The sequence below is a fragment of the Haemaphysalis longicornis genome, unplaced genomic scaffold (assembly GCF_048455015.1).
Source record: "Haemaphysalis longicornis isolate Haplotype H1 unplaced genomic scaffold, Haemaphysalis longicornis Haplotype H1 scaffold_6, whole genome shotgun sequence".
In the NCBI taxonomy this organism is placed as follows: domain Eukaryota; kingdom Metazoa; phylum Arthropoda; class Arachnida; order Ixodida; family Ixodidae; genus Haemaphysalis; species Haemaphysalis longicornis.
In genome coordinates, this window is record NW_027526407.1 from 181,749,330 (window position 1) to 181,772,880 (window position 23,551).

General features: G+C 44.8%; 1 protein-coding gene across 1 annotated transcript in view; it reads right to left on the reverse strand.

Moving 5' to 3' along the window:
* Positions 1-20,217, reverse strand: part of LOC144143393 (lipase 1-like) — a 35,386-nt gene extending 15,169 nt beyond the window's left edge. Inside the window, exons 1-3 of the mRNA XM_077675154.1 lie at positions 20,103-20,217; positions 3,598-3,787; positions 1,053-1,167 (exon numbers count right to left, since the gene is read on the reverse strand). Of these exons, the coding sequence (XP_077531280.1) occupies positions 1,053-1,167; positions 3,598-3,787; positions 20,103-20,216 (419 nt within the window). The 5' untranslated portion in view covers position 20,217. The remainder of the gene's footprint in view (positions 1-1,052; positions 1,168-3,597; positions 3,788-20,102) is intronic.
* Positions 20,218-23,551: the final 3,334 nt, after the last annotated feature.

Genomic DNA, 23,551 nt, shown 5'->3' on the forward strand with positions numbered 1-23,551 from the left:
ATATATATATATATATATATATGTGTGTGTGTGTGTGTGTGTGTGTGTGGTTTGATCTAATCACGAGCAATGACCATACACTCCGTCGTGCAGTCGACCTTCTACGGCGTTCCTTTCACGACGCGTTCAGTATTGTTATTATGCTGAATTGTTGCAGTTGAAAGAAAAGATTCAACCCCCACAAAGTTGAGCCTAAACGTGAAAATGTCAACAAAAAATAGGGCAAGGATTTAAAATAAATTCTGAACTGTAGGCGCATGAAACAAATATAATATTGTACAGATGTACCTAGGGTCTTTTGTATACCAACTTGGGGATCTCTGAATACTTCAATATTATTGTTGGTTTGGTCCGTAATCTAACGATCGTTTAACTATATCCCGTGTTAGAGTCAGCGATGATAAAACGTCCGCACATTGTGTTTGAGGATGTGATAACAACCTTTGCACTGTAACCAACGTACAGAAAGCATTTGTTGCCAATACGTGCATACCGTTGCCTTATTTTAAACCGCCATTTTATAATTACAGAGAGATAGAGAAAGCATAAAGCTATTTATTTGAAAAAATAAAAGGTGGAGTGCTTTAAGTATCGTCATTACAGGTATTATACTGTAATTAGGAGCAGTGGAGGCTTAAATTTCAACTTTGATCCAAACCTTATACTTTTAAGCATTTCGAGTAAAAAGGCTTGCAAAAATATAGCTGTTTTCAGTACTCCGGGTTTTTATTGCGAAATGTGTGTTTAATTTACACCGAGCAAACCTCACACACATCTATTTGGCGAAGAAGTACATTGGGCTATTTCAAAGTAACCATGTCAACTAATCAACATTTTCCATGTGCAACAAAATAAGTGCTCAATTAGGCCATTCCTAACGCGTACAATGCTCCAGGAGTATATGCTGCGCAAAGAGAACAAACATGAAAAAATCATGTACTATAAATCATTTTGTTGGTGATGCCACCGTTTCGTATAATATTAGGGGGTTTATGCCGCTGCGTCTGGTGAATCTCCATATCTGGAAGGCAAACAGAAGCACAAGCTATTACCTCCACTTCCAGAACTCCCTGTCACTCGTCGTCAGACTTTTGTGAAAGTTGGACTCGGGTACTCCACGTCTATTTACGAACCACACGTCGAAGCCGGCGTCTGCGAGCAAAAAACCTAGGAAACAAAAATGATTTAGCATCAAATATATTCAGCCTGGAGAAGGTAGTAAAAGCATTTAAGGATCAAAGGAGTATACACAATCCATACTTGATGCTTCATAGCTGCGTACTCAGCTGCCTTACAAACAAAGGCGCTGGTGACCACTTCTCAGAAACGGCAGCTCTGTGGATGGGATGCCACGCGACTCAACGCCCAGCCGGACCACGTCGCTAAGAAGTTGTATGCTCGATTTATAGAGAGAGAGAGAAAGAGAGAGAGGCAGAATAGGAGTTGGATGTCAAGAGTCAAGAAAACCTCGGAAAGCCAAGGGGAGTATGCGGTAGGTCATTGAAACAGATGAAAAAATTTTGAGTCAGAAAGAAAGTGGTTAAAAAAGTCCCGCCGGGTGGGTTCCGAACCCACGACCTCCAGAATACCGCTCTGGTATATTAACCACTACGCTACCGGTGGGCTGTATCCCAACCACTTTCTTGGGTATTTATGTCAAGGTATTTTTGGTTTCCTGCACTTGGGGGTGGTAGCCAGTGCCACTCGGACTACTCGGGGGAAGGGGACCTTCTTTTTAACCCCCGGGCCGTGACTCAAGTGTCTACGACCAGCGTTGGAGCCTCTTAAGCTGCCTTTGGCACCAAGACGGCCAGAACAGAGACCCTCGCTATGCATGTAGCGAATCAGAAATGGGAAATGAGGGGCTCAGTGAATTAAGAAAGAATAAGCGTTGGCAGTCAAGAAAACCTTGGAAAGCAGAAGGGAGTATGCGGTAGGTCATAGAAAGAGATGAAGAATTTTTTGAGTCAGGAAGTGCTGAAAAAATGCCCGCCAGATCGGATCCGAACTTGGGGCCTACCCCTCCAAAGTGCAGGAAACAAAGACCACCTTGACATAAATGCCCAAGAAAGTGGTGGGGAAACCGCCCCGCCGGTAGCGCAGTCGGTATCGCACCAGACCTGTATTTTGAAGGTCGTGGGTTCGGATCCTACCCAGCGGGCATTGTTTCACCACTTTCTTTCTGACTCAAAACATTCTGCATTTGATTTTATGACCCACCGCATACTCCCCTTTGCTTTCCGTAGTTTTCTGTATATATATATATATATATATATATATATATATATATATATATATATATATAATATACGAGGTGAGATAAACAAGCAGCACGAAACATGATGATTCTTAGCGGCATCCCCACTGCCCCATTGTAGGGGCAGTGGGGTTACCGAATACTTGCAGGAATAGAAAATGTAAGCTACACATTCGTTATATCTATCGATTTCATGTCATGAGCCGGGAGCTCGTTCAACTGCTTTTTTCTCTGTGTTATTTTTTCGTTGACTTCCCGTCTTGTATGTCACTTCTCAGGGCAATCGTACAACCTCTGCTCTTCCCTTCTTGGGTGCCTCCCACACCTTTCCATCTGCATCGGCGCCAATCGAGGGGTCGTCATTGTCCGCTTCGTGCCCAGAACCCGGGCTGCGAACAAGCCCATTATGGGTATTATCTTGTCTCTTCGGAAAGCGGCGGCCTTTTTCTTTGAGAACGCGTACCCTTGCTCATTCGCCCTCCTGGGCTCTTGAATTTTAACGCCGCCTTCTGCATGTGACATAGCTGGCCTTTAGCGTTCCGCAGTGTCTGCAGATATATTTGTCGATTCCACGCTTCCGCCTTTTGCGCAGGTTGTTTCCGCTCTTTTGGAGTGAGATGCCCATCACCCCTTCTCTATATGTGTACTTCTGTTAATATTGCTGTGCGTGGGTGGGCGGTGGCTCAAGGAAACACACTTCCGGAGTGCCTCGCTTTTGCTTTTTGCCGCGTTGTAGATTGAGATTGATTACCTGCGCGCCCAATCCTGCACTACGTTTCTTCACTTTCCACTTGTTTCTTGCTGTACTTTCTTCTTGTACCTTTTTGAAATCGTGCAGCCACGTGCTCACGGCGCTCCCTACGTGCCTTTATATACCCTGTGTTCGAAACTTGTACTTCACTTGACAAAGGCTGAACCCCAGCCGAAACGCCGTATTAATTGTAATGCTTCCATGGTGATTTTATGTAAATATATAAATATATAGATATATTTATATATATATATATATATATATATATATATATATATATATATATATATATATATATATATATATATATATATATATACCTACTTGATTTCGTGGCGTCTAGTGCCTGCTGCTTTTCGCACAGATTGGGAGGGGAGCCTAATAATACGCAGCGAGGATGTTTTGAATTGAAGCATCCGCGCATCATATGGGAGTAGAAGATAAATGTTTGTGTATTTCTCTTCCCAACCCCAGTGATAAGAAGCCGCTTTTCTTGTAAATATATGCACCAACCAGCCTAAGTTTTAACAGTTTTACGCAGTGCTTCATAACGATAACTAAAGTCTTCTGAGTACATCCGCAGATTTACCTGCGCTCTGATGGGGTAGGTTTGCCACCCAGGAGCCAGCGTTGGCCATAATTCCTGGCACAAGTAGAACAGGAGTGCAGCAGTTTTTTGCCTCGACCGGTGGTATTCGGTCAACTTCCAAAATGTAGCCATCCTCTGTAGCAACCTTGTAGACTTCCACATTGTAGCCATACTTGCGCATCAGGTGGGCCTAAAGAAAAGCTTAAATTTAATTTTATGCTCACTTTTTGGATTAAAACTAGTGCATTTGGTGTTGCATAAATCGTTGTAAGTTATAATAAAATCTGGACTTTTCTTTCTGTTGACGTTCGCACACACACTAGACACGTTTATTTCTTGAGGGACATAAAAAAAGCAAGGGTTTGTGCAATAACACCGGAGTCAGTGTCGGCGAACAAAACCAGAACTGCGTCAACCATATTATACTGGGGTGATTGGATAGATGTCAGCTTCGCCACGCCAGTAAGCCAGGTTGTATTGCGGTCACTGGAAACGTTTTGGAGGCACTTGATATTGCCTATTTTATAATCATCACACCTTTCGACACGAACGCTGTAAACGTGGTTTTTCTTCATTCTGTTTTCGCTTTGAAACGCCATCTTTCAGGCATTAAAAGCTTCGCATTGCAAACGGCACAACTCATCCTAGACGTCCGTATTTTGGAGCCCTGGTTGATCACTCCTATCAAGCGCTTTGGGGGCTGTTAGGTGGTTGTGCTGTTTTTTCGGTATGTTCAGCACCCTACTAATGAAAGCACTTTTATACGAAATATGTTTCTTGGTCATTCCAGTGTGGCAAAGATCCAAGCAAAGGATCACTTCTGGTTTTCAATACTGACCTATTTTCAGATAAACTACATTAGAACCTGATTTATGAGAGTTTTAAAATCGAAATGCAGGTAGAGCACTCAAAATATTTCGGTAGATGAAGAAAATATGGATTTGAATTTGAAGATGGTGCTTTCCAAAGATGCCTATTTCGCTTGCCTATTTTGTTACGATGTTTTCATTCCATCCGCAGTTTCTCTGACTGCGTAGTTAAGGTATGAGGGGCACAGAACCTAGAGCTGCCTGTTTAGAGGTGGCACTAGTACAACCCTGCGAACTTGTATTTCGTCATTAGAGAGAAGAAATAATATTGGATGAAACTTCTGGGCCCTCAGGTTTTACGTGATCACAGTGGAATAAAGGACGATATACGAGAAGTTTCTGTGTTGCACCTCAGAATTTAACAATTTGGTGATGCTTCGTGACAAAAAGACTGAAACAAGGAGGCCTCTTGTGTGACTTGGCGTAGTTATGCAACAGATATAAATTGACAAATCGGTGGACCTACGATATGCATCTCCGAAATCGTGGCATTAAAAATATGTCTTTCGGCTGTGGGCAACAATTATGCTGTTTAACATAAACGCGTTGGGCAAAATATTTACAAAACGTCGAAGGCAAGTTGATGCTGCATGGTCGCTAATAGGTGAATCATTTATTTACCTGGAGTATTGGTAACACTGACACGACACGGTCACAGTCAAATTGGGGCAAACGAAGTTTTATAAAACACATAAAAACACAGGGCAAGAGTTTTTTGGCTCTACCATAGCAGTGGTGTGAAAACAATTTGTAGATTGCTCATCGTTTTTTACCACTTTTAGATTCTTCATAGTTTTTGAGCACTTTGGAGCTCGAGAGTCTCAAGTGGGTAAGAAAGCAAAGTTTTTCTTTCGACACCCCAAGAAAAAACGAGTGTTTCTTTTTTAGCCAAATTGAAAAAAATGTTCTGTCCGATTTTAGGATCATTCCGAATTGAACGCCCTGTGGGCATTATTGTGCAAGCATGTTTTTTATAAAGGCATTTAGTAAATAGGATGTATGGGCCAGTTTCCTGCAACCGTCCAATCATGGACGAGCAATTTCTGCCGTATGCAAAAACTGTATGAAATAAGGAAAGAAGATGTCGCTGCTATACTCTGATATACGATGCCTTATATTGACGCTGAAATAACGTTTCCTAACCATGACTTTTCCCCTACACGCGACGAATACTTGACGGGAATTGTGGAACATTGCACTTTAAACGGTGGCTTTCGTAAATTGTGTCTCTAGCAGTGAAATATTGCTGCCTACACAGGCAGTAGAGTTAAGTAGCAATATATACTCCTATTCACTGCTGTCGTATCTTTCACAAACCACGTATACCGAGGCCATGTCCCTGCGCAGCGTCTTCTTCCACTGTCACATTGCGCATTGCCGCGTAAAATTTGGTGACCACTTGGGCACCGCACTAGAGCCTAAATCCCCATTCACGTAGCCACTGTATAAATAAACTCGTTTTCTGAAGCCACCAATCGTGTCAGTGATTCGCCTGTGTTTTAGCAATCGTGCCAGGCTTTATTGTTAAACATTTGAAATTCCTAATATATCCAAACGAAGGCATAGAATATCCCGTATGAGCGCCAATTTGAACTAGGCTGAAGGGGCTGATCATTCCTGCGTTAGGATAAGAACTGTTTTTTTCTCCCAAGCCACATTTCTGTTAGTTGTAAATGGCGTGCGCAAGTGCACATGATAAACACTATAAAATACGTTTGACGTCATTGACCTACAAACAATACGAAAGTGATGGTTACGGACCCTAACCAAATAGACTTCATTTTACCTTACTCCCAGGAAGTGATGACCTTGTGCTGAGTGTTCGAAAGGTCGTCGCGGTTAACGGTGTCACGTGCTTCTCTGTGAATACTCCAGTATTCTTTGATTAGTAATTGTCACTGAATTGAACAAATCAATGGACGTCAACGTGTTATTGTTCCGATTTCTCGAATGAAGAGCTAGCATCCGGCAAATAGGACGACTACAAACTACCACCTTACCGCGCCTCGTGGCGCGGGGGTTGTGTAAACGGGAACTTGGTTATTCAACATTTACAAAAAGTAACGTTGCCACCATGTGGATGTGTGTAGCAAGACGGACAATGAAGAAGCGGTGGTGTTGCATTGGAGTGGGAAGTGGATGATGGTGGCCTACGGCTGAGCTCGTACAGCACCTATAAATTTCTTGGTCGCTGTATATTTTTCATACCTTCTATGTTCTTTGTGTAACATTCTAGATAGCGTGCAGGCTAAAAGGATGACTTAGACACTCAGGTTTCTGAAAGTAAGCTCTCGAAAGTTATCGCACAACTATGCAGAACACAAAACGTACTCCTTTTTATTAAGCTGTCCAGCATGCTCATTATATTTTCCAACATTCTTAAAGATTCCAGCTCAAAAAGAATGCCCTCGCGCAATGCACACTGATTAGCCCTTACGAGATGACGAAAGTGCAAAGGGACACTAAGATTTAAACAAGAGAATTTTTACGTATGCGAACACGGAAACAAGCTGATAATTTGTGCATGCTCTGGTGCGGAGGCGTCTGGCAGCTTTCAAGAACGTCATTGTACTCTAAGAAACATAGTAATTTGTTGTTATCTTTTCACGAAGATCCCATAGGCACCTTGTTAGTTTGATGTAATAAATGCTTTGGCGAGTGGTTTTTATTTTTACCTTTATTTATTAGGTATTGGTAACGTTCCCGTCAAAGACCTGGGAAATCTTCCTCACAACCCTATTTTGCAAAATATTTGAGGAAAAGATTGTAGTGTATGTGCGCGCAAGCGCTCTGTCCTTGTGGGCGCAGCGCTTTATGTGCCTCGATCTAAATATTTACAGGCGCTCAGGAGAGCCCCCTTGCTCGTTAAGTGGTTAATCGCCGTTGTGGTTCGTTTTTTTTTTGGGTGGGGGGGGGGGCCTAATGACTTCTCTGGAGATATTTTCGACAGTAAAAAACTATTCCATGGGGAGGACCTCAAGACTTGTTTCAAGTAATTTGCAAGTGCGTTATCCTTGTCCTGCAGTTTGACTCATGTTGTGCTGACGTAAGGCGCACAGGGTATCTTAAGTTAGTTAGGTTTTCTTGTACAAGTTGATACGTTGTGCAATTTTGTGTTTAAATTTTCGATGTTAAGATACAGAGCGATTCGTTCATTTAACAGAAGCGCACGCGCTTCTAAGAGCTTTTGTCCTTCGTACTGATATAACGTTGCATGAGGTGAGGTATCGGGGAAGGTTAGCGGAAGCGTAAATCATACCCTACAGCATGCGCACACAGCCGTCTTTATATAAGGACCTCCTTGCGTGGCACTCTGCACCGCATGACTGCAGAATAGGCATTTCTCCGGGGTCGAGGTTATATGCCTTGACGAGTTGCTGGCCTACTCGCGGAGATGTCTAATAAATGTTTATTGAAGATTTGATGTTTGTGTAATTGCATTACTGTTTGCTCTAAATTCATGTAACATGCGCCAACCAGAACTGCATTACCGCTAAATACGTAAATATGATAGGGAACTCTTCGCTACCATTTTGGCTTGTGTTCACGTGATGCAGAATGTACTTCATAGCATTTAGCTTATTGACCAGATTTAGTAGAATCCCGATGCTGGTATATGTTTCTAAAAATAAATATTTCTCATCAACATGTTATGAAGCTTTACGGCTACAAAAAAAGCGATAGAGATATCTCGTAAACTTCATAGCCTAAACAAATTTTGTCGCAGTCGGCAGCAGCACGGCTGCATTTTGTTTGGGCGGGAATTTTTTTTTTGTAACTTTTTTTGTAACCAGGAGGCTAGTCGTTATTAGCGCAAAAGCGAATTGATCAACAACTCGAAGTCAAGGACAGGTGTTAATTGACCAGATTTAGGGAAAATCCCCAAGGAGGAGTAAGTTTCTGTCAAGGAAAGTCCCGGGTTCGAATCCTGGACCAGGACGAATTTTTCTTCAACTGCGAAGCTTCCGAGAAAGCTGTATAGCTTTCCTTTGTAGCCGTATGGCTGCATTTAGGTGGACGTCAAACTTTCCTTTAGAGCAACTTACTCCACCTTGGGGATTTCCCATAAATCTGGCCGATTAACACCTGTCCTTCACTTCGAGTCGTTGATCAATTCGCTTTCGCGCTACTAACGACTAGCCTCCTGGTTAGCTCAGTTGGTAGAGCGACTGTTCTGGTTAAGCAGTGGTCCCGGGTTCGAATCCTGGACCAGGACGAATTTTTCTTCAACTGCGAAGTTTCCGAGAAAGCTGCATAGCTTTTCTTTGTGGCCGTATGGCTCCATTTAGGTGGATGTCAAACTTTCCTTTCAAGAAACTTACTCCACCTTGGGGATTTTCCTTAAATCTGGTCAATTAACACCTGTCCTTCACTTCAATTTGTTGATCAATTCGCTTTGGCGCTACTAACGACTAGCCTTCTGGTTAGCTCAGTTGGTAGAACGACTGCTCCGTTTAAGCAGTGGTCCCGGGCTCGAATCCTGGAGCCCGGACCAGGACAAATTTTTCTTGAACTGCGAAGTTTCGGAGAAAGCTGTATAGCTTTCCTTTGTAGCCGTATGGCTGCATTTAGGTGATGTCAACCTTTACACGTGCTACATGTATGTGACTTTTTTTGTCAGGAGGAGACATTGGTGACTACAAACCAACAAAACAAAAAGTTATAATATAATGGCGCAGTATATAAAATGGCCTTTGCCAAATCTTAAAATCTTGTGGGGACGACCAGACGGCCTACTTATTCTTCATCAAAGAAAGAAAATTCATGCTAATGGAATCACCTCCGGTTGAGGTGCAATTCCACTGCAACAAAGGCCGCCACCACGAACACGGTAATAGTGTTCAGAACGGCGCCCATTGACATCTGTCAACTCATCACTATCAAAAGCAGGAACAAGCATCGATTGCGTCTGCGTGGGTTGTGTTGTTGCACGGTGCTGGTCACAGCACGCTTGGGATTTTTAAGGGAGCCGATATGGAGTGCGGTGGTGTTGATTGCAGAGGTGGAGCCTGTGTCACCTTGACGACGTCGCAGCATGCCCTCTTGGGTAGCATTCATTACGTAGGAGTGTATAAACGTGTCTTGTATAGTTCTTACTCCAGTGGTGTGTTTTTTAGTACCTTTACTTTTTATTCATTTATTTATCACGTTTATCGCTCCGACCCTACACAGGCGACGTGGTGCTCTGTAGTGGAGGCCTCCTGATAAGTTTTAGCCACTGGGTCGCTTTAACGTGGGTGGAAATTTTTAAAACATTGGCGTTTTCGCATTTCGGCTCTTCCATAAAAGCAGCAGCCGCCACAAGGGCTCGAACCAGCGTCTTTAGTTCAGTAGCACAACACCTTAGCCATTGAAACAGTTGAAAATAGCAACACTACCCGTAGGAGAGCACAAGGAGGACACACAGTGGGCTAATAGCAATTGGCCTGTATTGTTTCTTTTGTCCTTCATCTTCTGCAGCGCTTCAAATGTTCTCATCGGACCAAAGTTCCGAAACAACTAACTACTCTGTTCAGTATATATATATATATAGCGAATCAGAAATGGGAAATGAGGGGCTCGGTGAAATATGACAGAAAGTGAGGGTTGGCAATCAAAAAAACCTCGGAAATCAAATGGGAGTTTGTGGTAGGTGATTGAAACACATGAACAATTCCTTGAGTCAGAAAGAAAGTGGTGAAGAAATTCCCGCCGGGTGGGATTCGAACCCACGACCTCCAGAATACCGGTCTGGTGCGATAACCACTACGCTAACGGCAGGCCTATTCCCCCACCACTTTGCTGGGTATTTATGTTAGGTATTTTTTGTTTCCTGTACTTGGGGGTGGTAGCCAGCGCCACTCGGACTACTCGGGGTGAAGGAGACCTTCTTTTTTTACCCCCGGGCCGTGACTCGAGTGTCTACATCATGTCGAGAGTGGTCGACCAGCGTTGAACCCTCTTAAGCTACCTTTGGTAACAAGGCTGCCAGAACAGAGGCCCTCGGTATGCGTATAGCGAATCAGAAATGGGAAATGAGGAGCTCGGTGAAATATGACAGAAAAGGATGGTTGGCAGTCAAGAAAACCTCGGAAAGCAAAGGGGAGGTTTTGTTGGGTCATAGAAACAAATAATTTTTTTGAATCACAAAGAAAGTGGTGAAAAAATGCCCGCCGGGTGGGATCCGAACCCGAAAGCCACAAAGAAGTTCTGGAACAATCTGCCTGGCTCAGTTCATGCACTACCACAGCAACATTTTAGGGGCGAAGCTCCTTAGGGCGTGGGTCTGTCCATCCTCGACGAATGTATGTAGCCACCTCTAGTTTATTTCTTGGATTGTTTACTAGATGGCGTGGCTACCTCTAGTTTAGTTCTTGGATTCTTTACCAGATGGCGGTACTTGTATATGATGAAAAGACGCGCTTGTATTGTTTACTAAATGGCGTGGCTCCCTCTAGTTTAGTTCTTGGATTGTTTACTAGATAGCGGGGAACGTTGTAATAAAATCCGTTCGCTGTTGGCGCGCGCTCGGAGTCGCCCGATGGATAAGGCTGCAGATGTGCGAGCCCGCGAAGCATAAGCGCTCCGTGAAGCTGCGCGACGCCGCCGCCAAGATCCTGCCGTACGAGAGCGGGAGGCCGAAGCGTGTCGTCTGGCTGCGCGACGACGCCGCCAAGATCCCAGCGTTCGAGAACGAGAGGCCCAAGCGTCACGGCAACGGCGCGAGGACCCTGCCGTACGCGAAGCGGCACGGATGCGGCGCGAAGAGGATCTCCAAAACGTCAGAGAACGGGAAGCGGCGAGAAAGCGCGCGTATCGGCAGGAAGACCCCGATGCAGTGGGAGCTCGTGAGGCGTCTGCAAAACGCATAAGGCGAGCTCAGCCCCAAGGTGCCGACGCGCGGTTTAAGCGAGACTTTCTAGACGTTACGTTCGGACACAGATGTAGTGGGCGAACCTTCACTGAAGAGTCACGGTTTTACCGATGATTTCCCCTCAGGAGCCTCGCCCACTCATCATCATTCACCCCGTGGATATGCTGTGAATTTTTTTTTAGAGCCGCACACAAGAACAAGTGAGGCGTTTTTTTCCAATTGATCCAGATTCAGAAACCGATGCTCAGAAGGATAAAACTGCAGGGCAAGAAAAACGCCGCAATATTCCCCTAAAAGAAGGCTGGCAAGAGAACAGTAGAGATAACGCCCTGAAAACATGTACTCAAATCGTAGTTCATATCGAAAGTTAACCACATTTTGGCGTTTAATTTGTCAAAATCAGCCAAATTTGTTTGCTCAATTGGAGTTTGTTTTGGCTTAACTGTCCAGACTGTTTCGGGATGTTTTCGGAAATTGTTTTTATTTACGTAGCTGGCTTATCATAAATTTAGCGATAATTCGAAGATCGCCGAAGAATCTGTCCCCAGATGTACACGGCGAAGAGAACAGAAGAAGTGAAGGAAATGAAACTGACAGTTGTGAAACAATGATTTCATTTCGTTTTGCCCATTCCTACGAAATAAGTCTGGCTATATTTAGTGTTTTACTCCCATGTTCACCGTTTTAGTACCTAACTAAATTTCAGCTGCTTACAACCCCTTGCGAATTCCCTCACCTACCACATGATAGTACGACACACTTCATTAGGATGAGGAAGAAGATACCCATGCCTAGATCACTGTTCTTCAAGTCATAATGCATATATAAATGCCTTTTCCACCAAAACTCAAGCACACCATGCTTGAAAGTCAATTTAAATAAAGTTTTCTACGCATGCTTCTAAAACTTGAGTGTTTCAAGTCAATATGAGCTAAATTCAAACTTACCGCACCAATATTGCTTAAATTCACTGCATAATCTTCCATTACTTGGAGCAATAAAGTGCCCATAGCTGACGTGCAAATATATCATATAAAAGCTTTGACAGCGTTGAATTTATTCCAAAAAAGAAACTCCCTCTTGTTTCCCGAATTCGCGTTAGTTAGATCGGGGTAATTTAGAAAAAAAAAACGACTCAAGTGTGCACACTCATATCATGTTTTCTCTCCATCTTCAGCTTTCGGTATTGTGTGTGGTATCTTTGATTGATTGTAGGGTTTAACGCGCCGACGCAACGCAGGTGATGAGGCGCGCCGTAGTGGAGGGCTCCGGATTAATTTTGACCACCTGGGGATCCTTAACGTGCGCCGAAATCTCGTACGTGTGTGGTATCTTTGAAAACATCGGCAACCTAATGAATATGCATCTATGTACCTGCTGCTTCTACGTCACTGATTTGTATTTTTGCTATTATTTGTAATTTTTCTATTGTTTTCTTTGTTCACTGCCAGGCGTTGATATAATACATTGATTTTGTGTCCTCCTATATCTGCATTGTACATTGTGAGGAAATGACCCAACTTTCGTTTTTTTCCTGTGTGTTGTGTTTTTCTTTTAAAATAATACACTTTGACATGGGCTGTGAGTGGACTCTCGCTACCAGTGTAAACGGGAAGAGAAGACGACGAGCGGGGAGCAGGTGGCATGGCAGCTGGGCAAAAATTGAGGGAAGAGGAGAACGAAGCCAGAAGGGCTACGATTTGGACGCGCAAAGAGGCTCATGCTACTGAACCACTGGCTGGGCGACGTTTCAGAGGAAGAGCTCCTGCCGTCATTCCTGCGGCGGGCCTTCACTCAGGGTGTGCCTACCTCATCCTGTCCTCGTGGCTGTTCCAGAACCAAGGGGCGCCCCGTCGAGCGGCTCCTGCCAGGGTGCAGTTGCCGAGTGCGGGCCTTGGCCGACACTACCGGAGTGCTCATCTCCGGGGTCGTTCGTGGGGCGTGGTCATCGCGAGCTGAGCTGGGATCAGACATAGGCGCGCTGTCCCGTGGCAAGAGCCGCACACAGTAGAGCCACCGTGTGCCAGCGACGATCCAGTTGCAGCAGTCGTGCAACCCCTGCCCTCGCTCACTTCGACGGCCACATCAACGGACGACGACAAACCTGAGAAGGCGTAGGGACCTGTCCGTGAGACGACGCCTTTAATATTCTGAATCCTACTTTCGGGGAACGTTGGTGTGGGGCAGAATGGACAGTAGCTTGAGCACTGCAGTACTGTATTTTGTGGTGAATTGTCATGTGAGACTGACGCGAAATGTCGACGTATTTTGTTTTCTCCCTCCCGTAACTCAGCACTAGTGGAACAGATAAATGTATTTTCTTTTTTTTCTCTTAACAATGTCTCTGTCACCTCATTTCTTGTCCGACAGCACATGAAAGCGTGACGAACGTCCATTTACCATCACAATTTCTGGCATCCGCGACAGGACGAATCTCTCTCACGACATCTGAGAGCCTCACGCTGCTCTTGTGTAAGGACGAGAATGGAAGGGACGATAACGTTAGTGGAGCTAGGAAACGAAATGAGTCTGAGTGGAGAGGCGTTGCGAGCATGGTTGAGCGATGAACAAAAAGATATTAGGGCACAACGAGCAAAAGAAAGGGAAGCGGCGCGCATAGCAGCACAGGCTGAGCATAAGCGGGAAATGGCTCGCATGGAGGCTGAGAGGCTCCTCCTTGAGGAGCGACGCCAAGTTTCGGAGGCGCAGCATCCGAGCGCGAGTTTGGTGGATGAGAGTGTATGTTCCGGTCAGAGTTTTAAAAGCCCGCACAAGATTATTCCTCGCTATAATGAGGGTACGAATGAACTGGATGCATATATCCAAGGATTTGTTAGGGTTGCCATGACCCAAGGCGGCCACCAGGGAAGTGGGCTTTGTCCTTGAGCTTATGCCTGACGGGAGAAGCCTTGACCGTGATCGGGCGGATGTCTGCTGAACACAGCAGGGAGTACACAAAGCTCAAGCAAACGCTGCTCCAACGGTTCCGATACACGGAAGTGGGATACGACTTGAGATAAGGGATACGAGGCGCGAGAATGCCGAGACGGGTAGACAGTTTTCGGGACGTCTCTCTGGGTACTTCGGCCATTGGCAAGAGCTGGCGAAGATTCCGAAGACTTAGGATGCACTAAGAGACAGGATGATCTCCGAGCAATTTCTCAGGCGGAGCGACGAGAGTTTGGCGATCTTCCTGAAGGAGCGAGGAAGCAATTACTTGGACATGTTGGCGACAGCGGCAGATCAGTACTTGGAAGCATAAGGGATCGTAAGTCTAGCTCGAGGGAAAGAATAAAGGGAGAAACCGATGGTTGTGTCCATAGATGGCGCCGGGAACGAAAGCAAAGGAAAGCCGCTTTGCTTTCTGTGCAACAAGCCGGGTCACCAAGCTTCGGATTCCCGGACAAAATCACGAGCACAAAAGTCGCCACCTAGCTGGAAGTGTAAGAGGACAGGACACAGACTGGAGAATTGTCCCGCAAATTCAGGAAAACGTTGGGCAGCATCGTGCTCCATGTTAGGACCCCAGAAAGCGCAGCATGATAAAACGACGGAACCTGGGGATGACAAGCAACAGGTCAATCATAGTTATGACATGTGCGATAGTACCCAAAACAGTGCAACTTGCGATGAAGGTTCGAAGCCGTTACCGACAGTACAGGGCTATCTGGAGGGAAATCCTGTTACTGTACTACGGGATGCCGGATGTTATACAGTAGTAGTGAAACGGTCACTCGTACCAGACTGCAAACTGACTGGTAACACCCGTACCATTCGCTTACTAGACCGGTCTGCAAAGAGCCTACCAGAGGCTAGGGTGTACGTCGATTCGCCGCTTTTTAAGGGAGAGGTGCTTGCTGTTTGTATAGAGAACCTGTTGTATGTAGTGCTGGGAAACGTTCCGGGTGTACGTGCAGACCCGCACCTTATCGCAAAGCCGGAACAACGACCGAGTCTCTCTCAGACTGACCATGAGCATGTTGGCCGCAAAGAAGAACCTAAAGACACGACTGTTTTGAATAGTGAATGACAAGGGAACGTGTCAGCAGCTGCAAGGAAAGAAGGAAAAAAGCCAAGAGAAGTGCTTGTGCCCCAGATGAACTCCTTAGATATCAGCCCGGAAGAATTTCTGAAATTCCAGCGCGCAGACCCCACTCTGGAAGCTTCTTTCACGGCAATGGGAAAGAAAATCACGTCCAAAAATTCGGCACTCACTGAGTTTGTACTGATACGTGACGCTCTTTGCCGACGCCACCACACGGCAGAACGGCGAGACTTGGAGCAACTTGTAGTCCCCAAGAATCTCTAGAACAGCGTGATGAAGATGGCTCATGAAGATCTTCTGGCTGGTCACCAGGTGCAACGAAGGACTGCAGACTGGGTCCTTGAAGAGTTTTATTGGCCGGGTGTACAGGCCGATGTTATACGTTTTGTAAAGTCGTGCGACATCTGCCAAAGGACGGTACCAAAACACCTCGTCGGTAGAGTTCCTTTGGGAAGTATGCCTCTCATCGACACGCCATTTCAGCGGGTCGCAATTGACATTATCGCCCCTCTGTCCCCAACTTCATCTATAGGAAACTGATACATATTAACGATGGTAAACTTCGCTACACGTTACCCGGATGCGGTAGCACTACCAAGTATTGAGACCGAGCGGGTAGCGGAAGCACTTGTAGAAATGTTTTCCCGTGTCGGAGTTTCGCGAGAAATAGTGAGCGACAGTGGGAAGTCGTTCACCTCGAACCTTATGCAGGAACTCGGGCGACTGCTGTCGTTTCGGCAACTACCCACAACTCCCTATCACCCCATGGCCAACAGACTAGTGGGAAGTTTTAATGGAACTCTAAAACAAATGGTCCGCCGTATGTGTCAGGAAAAGCCGAAACAACAGCATAGATACCTAGCTCCATTGCTCTTTGCATACCGTGAAGTTACACAAAGGAGCCTGGGATTCTCCCCATTCGATCTCCTCTAATGTCGCTTCGTATGGGGCCCGATGTCAATTCTTAAGGAACTGTGGACAGGGGCCAACATTGATTGCGATACGAAGACAACATACGGATATGTCGTAGAGCTTAAGGAGCGACTGCAAAACACCTGCAAGGTGGCGCATGACGAACTCCAGAAGGCGAAAATGACATAAAAGAAGTATCACCACAGAAGAACAAAAAATCGACAACTAACCCCACGGGACCAGGTACCGCTGCTTCTACCTGCAGATAAGAACAAGCTGATGTTAACATGGAAGGGACCCTTCACGATCGTCGCCAAACGCAGTGAATATGACTACCTGATAGACCTTGGAGCCCGAAGGAGGCCATTTCATATTAACCTTCTAAAGAAGTACGAGGAAAGAGATTCCCAGACTGCAGTACCGCAACACGCCACCGTTACTGTTCAGACGAACACTACAGATTGAACATAAAACAGATTCTTAATTTTCCAGACCTTAGCACTCGTCGTAAATTCTTCCGTTTGACCTTTTTTCACTCTCTTTATCATGGTGCTACATCTTTTTCGTGTGCTCATACTTATCCAGCCTATTATGTGTCACTCGCACTGACCACGATCGTAAAGTCTCGCCCATATTCGCAAGAACCAAAAAGTACCAAAATTCCCCTTTTGTGCTATCCGTAAGCGAGTGGAACGAGCTTCCGCGTGAGATTGTAGCGGTGGATGACCCGTCTAACTTCCAATTTGCTCTGCACAAATTTCTGAATGTGGAAAGTTCCAACTGATGCTTCTTGTGTACCCTGTTGTATCTTGTGTGCCACTGCAGCGTTGATGTTCGGCTGCCATGTGCACTTCTTGGCATTGGAATGTACTGCGGGTATGAAATGCGCTGTGTGGTAACTCGGTGTCGCTTCTTCTTTTTTTTCCTTCCTTTTTTTACGAATGTATCTTTCGCCCAGTTGTCGGTTCGCTCAGTGGGGTCTTTTTTACGCCTGTTTGACGTATGCCTTGTATGAATAGTAATCCCCCCTATGTAATGCCTCCCGGGGCCTTTAGGGTATTAAAATAAATAAATAAAAATCCTTATGAACGAGACATACCCTTTGCTGCTCTACATCAACTGGAAACCCATCGCAATGTATTAGTAGCAACTACCTTTAGCGACCAGCAGAAAGACCTGATTAATAAACTGCTGGAAGAGTTTTTCGACGTGTTTTCGGATGTACCTCGAAAAACAAACATTGTGGAGTGGAAGTTCCGCCTAACCACTAAAACGCCGGTAAAGGTACGACCGTACTCCATAAAATTTGCTATCCAAGAAGCTGTAGAGCAGGAAGTTCAGGACATGTTAGCGAAGGAATAATTGAACCTTCGAATTCGCCCTATCAAGCACCAATCGTCGTGGTGAAGACGAAAGACGGGAACATTCGGCTCTGTATTGACTTCAGGCAGCTAAACCGAGTTGTAGTGAGGGACAACAAACCGATACCTCGAGTGGAAATGATGTTTGCCAAACTGGGCCAAAGCCGCTACTTCTCCAAGTTCGACTTCACGAAAGGGTACTGGCTGGTGCCCATGCAAGACGCATAGAAACCCTTAACTACGTTTCAAGCTTCTTCTGGTCTCTATCTGTTCAGATTCATGCCGTTCGGCATCAAGACAGCATCTCCTGTCTTTACCCGAGTGATGAGACGAGTCGTAGAAGGAATACCAAACATCTATCAATATTTTGACGATGTGCTAATAGCTACCAAAACCTAGGAAGAGCACATTATCACGCTCACCCTGTTTCTAGAACGTGTTAGGGCTGCTCATTTGACGATAAAGACTTCGAGAAGTGAGGTGGCTTTCGCTGAAGTAAAGGTTTCGGGGCACATTTTGGGGAACAATCTACTGAGGCTACAGATTGAGACGTTAGAGAAAACCCAGGCTGCAAAAAGACCAGAGACGAAGAAAGAAGTTCGCTCTTTTCTTGGCTTAACAGGATATTACCAGGACTTGGTACCCAAATACTCCACTGTGGTCGCCCCCTTGACCGGACTCAACAGAAAACGAGCTCCTAACAAGGTCACCTTGGAAGAATGTCACGAGCAAGCGTTTGTAGCACTACAACGGCTCCTATCGTCGAGCCTAGTATTACGGTCACCGCACCTGCAGGAGCCTTTCATCCTACGCACGGATGCATTATCGTCTAGTGTCGGAGCTGTTTTAATGCAGCGCCACGAAGGGGTCTTTTAATGCAGCGCCGACGCTACCGGAGTGCTCACCTCCGGGGTCGTTCGTGGGACGTGGTCATCGCGAGCTGAGCTGCGATCAGACATCGGCACGCTGTCCCGTGGCAAGCGCCGCACACGGTAGAGCCACCGTGTGCCAGCGACAATCCAGTTGCAGCAGTCGTGCAACCCCTGCCCTCGCTCACTTCGACGGCCACATCAACGGACGACGACAAACCTGAGAAGGCGTAGGGACCTGTCCATGAGACGACGCCTTTATTATTCTGAACCCTACTCGCGAGGAACGTTTGTGTGGGGCAGAATAAACAGTAACACGAGCATTGCCGAACTGTATTTTGTGGTCAATTGTCATGTGAGACTGACGCGAAATGTCGATGTATTTTGTTTTCTCCCTCCCGTAACTCAGGACTAGTGGGATAGGTAAACGTAATTTCTTTTTTTTCCGATCAGAATGTCTCTGTCGCCTCCTTTCTGGCCCGACAGCACATGAAAGCGTAATGAACGCCCATTCACCATCACATACATATATTTTGCACCATATCCCGAAAAGCCCTAACCGTGGCTGCCGTATCTTAAAAGAAATAAATAGACAAAATTAAACATACTCCCATATCTTCTGCTACCTTATTAAGCGAGTGCTAGTTTGGTCACACTCACGAAGTCTGTGACCGTGAAAGAACCCTGCGCACATCGTCGGAAGTAAGCGCGAGAGAATACTGTAAATGGAGTTGTGGGCAATTGTTTGCTCTGGGAGAGAAATAAAGATGGGTAATGCCACGAAAAACAAAAAAAGCCAGAACATCAGTACGTGTCGCGCTATACCTGTTGGAGTTACCACAAATGTATTACCAATTGTAATTCACTTTGTAATACACTTGCACATTGTAGTGTACTGACTGCCATCGGGAACTTTTATTTGGAAGTACAAACGACGAGGCGTGAAAAGTGATTCCTTCAGAATCTACCACCCCACATACAAGAACAAAACCCCGACTGAGATGCCGCGGCTACTGCAGCAGTAGGAGCAACTCACCACGCGGCAGTACTTTAGCGCTGGTAACTTAATATCATGAATTCACTACCACTTAGCAGGTACTGGGTGTGTTTCCGGTAGCGATTTGTTATCATTGATGCTTTAATTTTACTGTTCCCTGACCCGGCATGGCCCGCCTGTTATGCTACCGCTGTTATGCAACTTTTCATACCGCTTTACATTGCCGGAACACGCAAGATGAACCAAATATTGCCTATATTTATTGATTTTGCAAAAATTTAACCATTTCTCTGAATTTTTTTCCGCAACTTGCATATTTTGGTATCCTCGAAAATGAACACAATATCAACGTCTGTGATAAGAAAAGCGATGGCCTGTGGTGTAGATGCAGTGAGCACGTCATAATGCAGTTTTCTAATTCCATTGGATTAGGCAGGTACTCCAAAAAAACTTATTTCAATTGGTTAAATTTTTGTTGCTTAGTTCAAAACACTGAAAATAAAGCCACAGGGCTAGTGAACAGCACACAAACGAATATCCTATAATAAACAATTCAATAGGCACAATCATGAACATCAATAAAAACTACGCGAACACACCGGACCGAGTCTTGCATCTTCGGAGACGTCGTCAGCCATTACTCCTGGGTTTGGAAATAGCAGAAAAAGCGTTGCGGTTTGTAGAAAAACTTTTGCCAACGCACATAGGGCCATTTTCTGAAAAAAAAATGCCGCAGAAAACTTTCACCATGTAACTTCGAAGAATCCTAACATAAGTTATCAGCACCCGATAAGAAATGTTTTGTGATGACCCCTTGTTGCCTGATTTACTGAAGGTGGCTTAGCTATCGGGGTTATATCTTTCCCGTTTCTTTATGTTCATGAGCTGTACAGAATGGTTTAGCTCTGAAGCAGAAGAGTAACAGCGCAGACTCTTTGTCTCAGCGGTGGACCAGTGCAGCGTTTAGTTTTAGCCGAATAAAACGTCTTATCTACAATAAGGTAGGCAGCTGTTGGTTTTTTCAGAAGTAGTTGCAGTAAACATATTGAAGGCTAAGAGTAGTTGCACCTGTAAATAGCATATTTCTGCAGCCAATTTTATTCAACCGTTGGTCGCAATTATCCGGCTGAGTTAAAATACTGAGAACTTCCTACGATAAGAAAGGTTTGAATTTTATGCCCATTAGGAACTGGTTCGCAGAACTTGAATTCACCTTATATTAGACAATCCTCTTGCAAATAACAGTTATGTACCAGCCGAATAACAGTACTGAGCTTCTGAAGAAACTTATCTCCGTTAAAAAACCAGGGTATACACATTTCGAAGCGGGAAGTTCTTATATATCTGCAAAAGCTGGTTTTTAGGCTGATATTTTTCTTGATTACCACCAAAGGAAAAGCAGGAGCGATTTCGTGCGATCTAGCGCCATAAAAATGCTCATTATTAGGCACTGAGGGTTGATAGCTCATAAAAAAAAACCTAAAACAGCGCGTCGTTTTGCCTCATGGGCGAGAAAACAGTCTATTCCAAAATATTTCTACCGAATGTAGGGGCGAGCGGTCAGTGCTGTCGTTGAGGCAGGTTACCAGACAACGCCACCACATCTTTTTTTTGAGGACGAGTTCTTTAGAAAATATACAAAAGCCTTTTTGGCCATACCTGAGAAGGTAATTTTGCAACAATTACCCATCACCAGCGTTTGACACCCATAAGAATCACCGGCCCCATACGTTTTAGCCAGCGGTGACTCTTTGGATTCGGGTAGCCTCAGATTACCAAAAAAGTGACGTTTTTGTATCTAATTTTGAGGCAATCGCCTTAGCTATCGTTTCTGGTTGTCGCAACCTAAGAATTAAATAGTTGTCCTGTACTTTATTCGCAGTCTTTGTAGTGCATTTTAGTTTTGAGAGAGTGCTGCTTTCTAGACAGAGCAGACTTCATGAACCGGTTGATGACGCTCTTATTATTCATGTTGAATTTGGTAAAAAAAGTATTCGGGTAGCATCCGCCACAATATTTAAAAATTATATATATAGAGGCAGGCGCCACAGTACGCATTATCAGGGACCAAGTGACGAAAGAATTCTTAGGTACCGTAACAAGGGAACGAGTCGTGCTTGATATACAGTATAGTTTTTACCTCGATGGGATCATGCCACATTGACACGATATTCGGTGAACAGGTTGAATGAAAATACGCCAAGGCAAACAGCTCATTTTGAGTGGCTCGCGTGTTTCTTTGAACCAAATAAACCTACTGATGCTCAGGTATTCTGGAAACTTTGCCAGCATTTTATGATGTAGCATGGGTAAGCGTCAATATTCTGCTCAGTTCTTACCGGAGCCGTTGTCAGGTGTGTTCTGGTTTGCAGCTGTGCCCAACGACGACGATTCAGGGGGAGCTACCTGGCGCCGCAACCAAGCGTGGTTAAATATATACAGCGTGGTGAAAAATATAAGCCCACTCATGCTTAGAGCAATTACTACGCTCTCTCTGTTTTTTTTAGTTGAGCAAAACCGTGAAATCCACAGTGCAATCGTTTTTTTTTTTCTTTTGATAGCAACTTTTCCATGAAACATTTAGATTACCACCGTCGGGAAGTTCTCAGAAGTGTGTCGTACATGTTCATTTTTCATGCGAACGAAAACAAATAAAAAAAGACGTCAGGAAACAAAATCAAAAAGTTGTGACATTACAGACACTCTGAACATAGTCTTGTGAAAGGATGATTTTTGTTTTTGTGAATACTTCTTTCAGATATTGCCATTTACGTACGGGTTTATTATCCACTCTACCCGCCGCCGCGGCTCTGTGGCATAGGCGTTGTGCAGCTGAGCATGATGGCGTGGGTTCAATTTCCTGCAGCGGCGTCCGCCATTCTGATCGAAGCGAAAAGCAGAAATTCCTGTGTGTACAACATTTCGGCGTGCGTTAAAGTTCCAGAGTGTCAAAATAATTACAGAGCACTCCACTAAAGCGCGCCTGATCACCTGCATTGCGTCGGTGCAGTTCAACCCTAAAATCAATAAATTCTACTCCATCAGATTGACTGCCCGTCGTGCTCAAGCAAAATTATATCGATCACCACGATCACAATAGCGAGATATCAGAACACTCTTGTAAGAGAATTTGTGCTTAGTTCATTATCTGGCCAAGAACACTGAAGTTTTTTTTTTGTGAGGACGTGTAGTAACGAGGGCTCGGCGAGCTGTGTACAAAATTTGTTCTTATACTCGGCCAGAGACAGTAGGTTGAAGGAAACAGCAAAACCGCAGTTCATGATCAAAGAGTATTAGACGTAGACCCCTGCGGATGGCGTAGCTTAGACGAATAGAAGGCGCCTGAGCGTGCAGCTTGACGCCACTGGTGCTGAAATCCGCTTTCCTATCAACATCACAGATAAAGTTAGGCTCAACAAAAAGCTTGCAAATACGTTGGTCTCCATCCATTCTACTGGGTGGCAAGCAGTTCAACCAGTTTGTCCTCAACAATAGATTGATGGCAGTGCAAATTTTCTTCGTTTCAATTTTATCACTGAAGTGCGTTCCTCGCTTGAACCACCTCATTTCTCCCACAGAATGAGATTTTTGCTGCAACGCGATTTGACACCTTAGTATGGTGTCTCGCTTTACTGCCGGACACAAAAGGCATTTTTCGAAATCGTGATCTCATTAGGCCTTCCCCCAATTACTAAAAAATATCTAAAATTTGCGATGATTTTGCAACGTATGAGCTGAAGTCTCTTTAAAATAATTTTTAACTGATAGAATGCGACACTGTGAACCTTGGTAAATTCGAAGCTTCGTCCGCGCTTTTGGCTGGAATAAACCCAATCTAATATGGCGATTGTCGAGCACCTGTTCTTAGGGTTCTCCAATAAACGCTACCAGTATAAGCAACACAGTAAAAGCGTAACTTTGATTTTATTTTAAATTTTGTGGTGTTCCCGCACTAGTGTTAATTCTCCATCAGCAAGACAAACACTGCCACCACGTCACACACCAAAAGCTAAGGAAAATATGAATAACCTTGGAAAGCACTATTTGA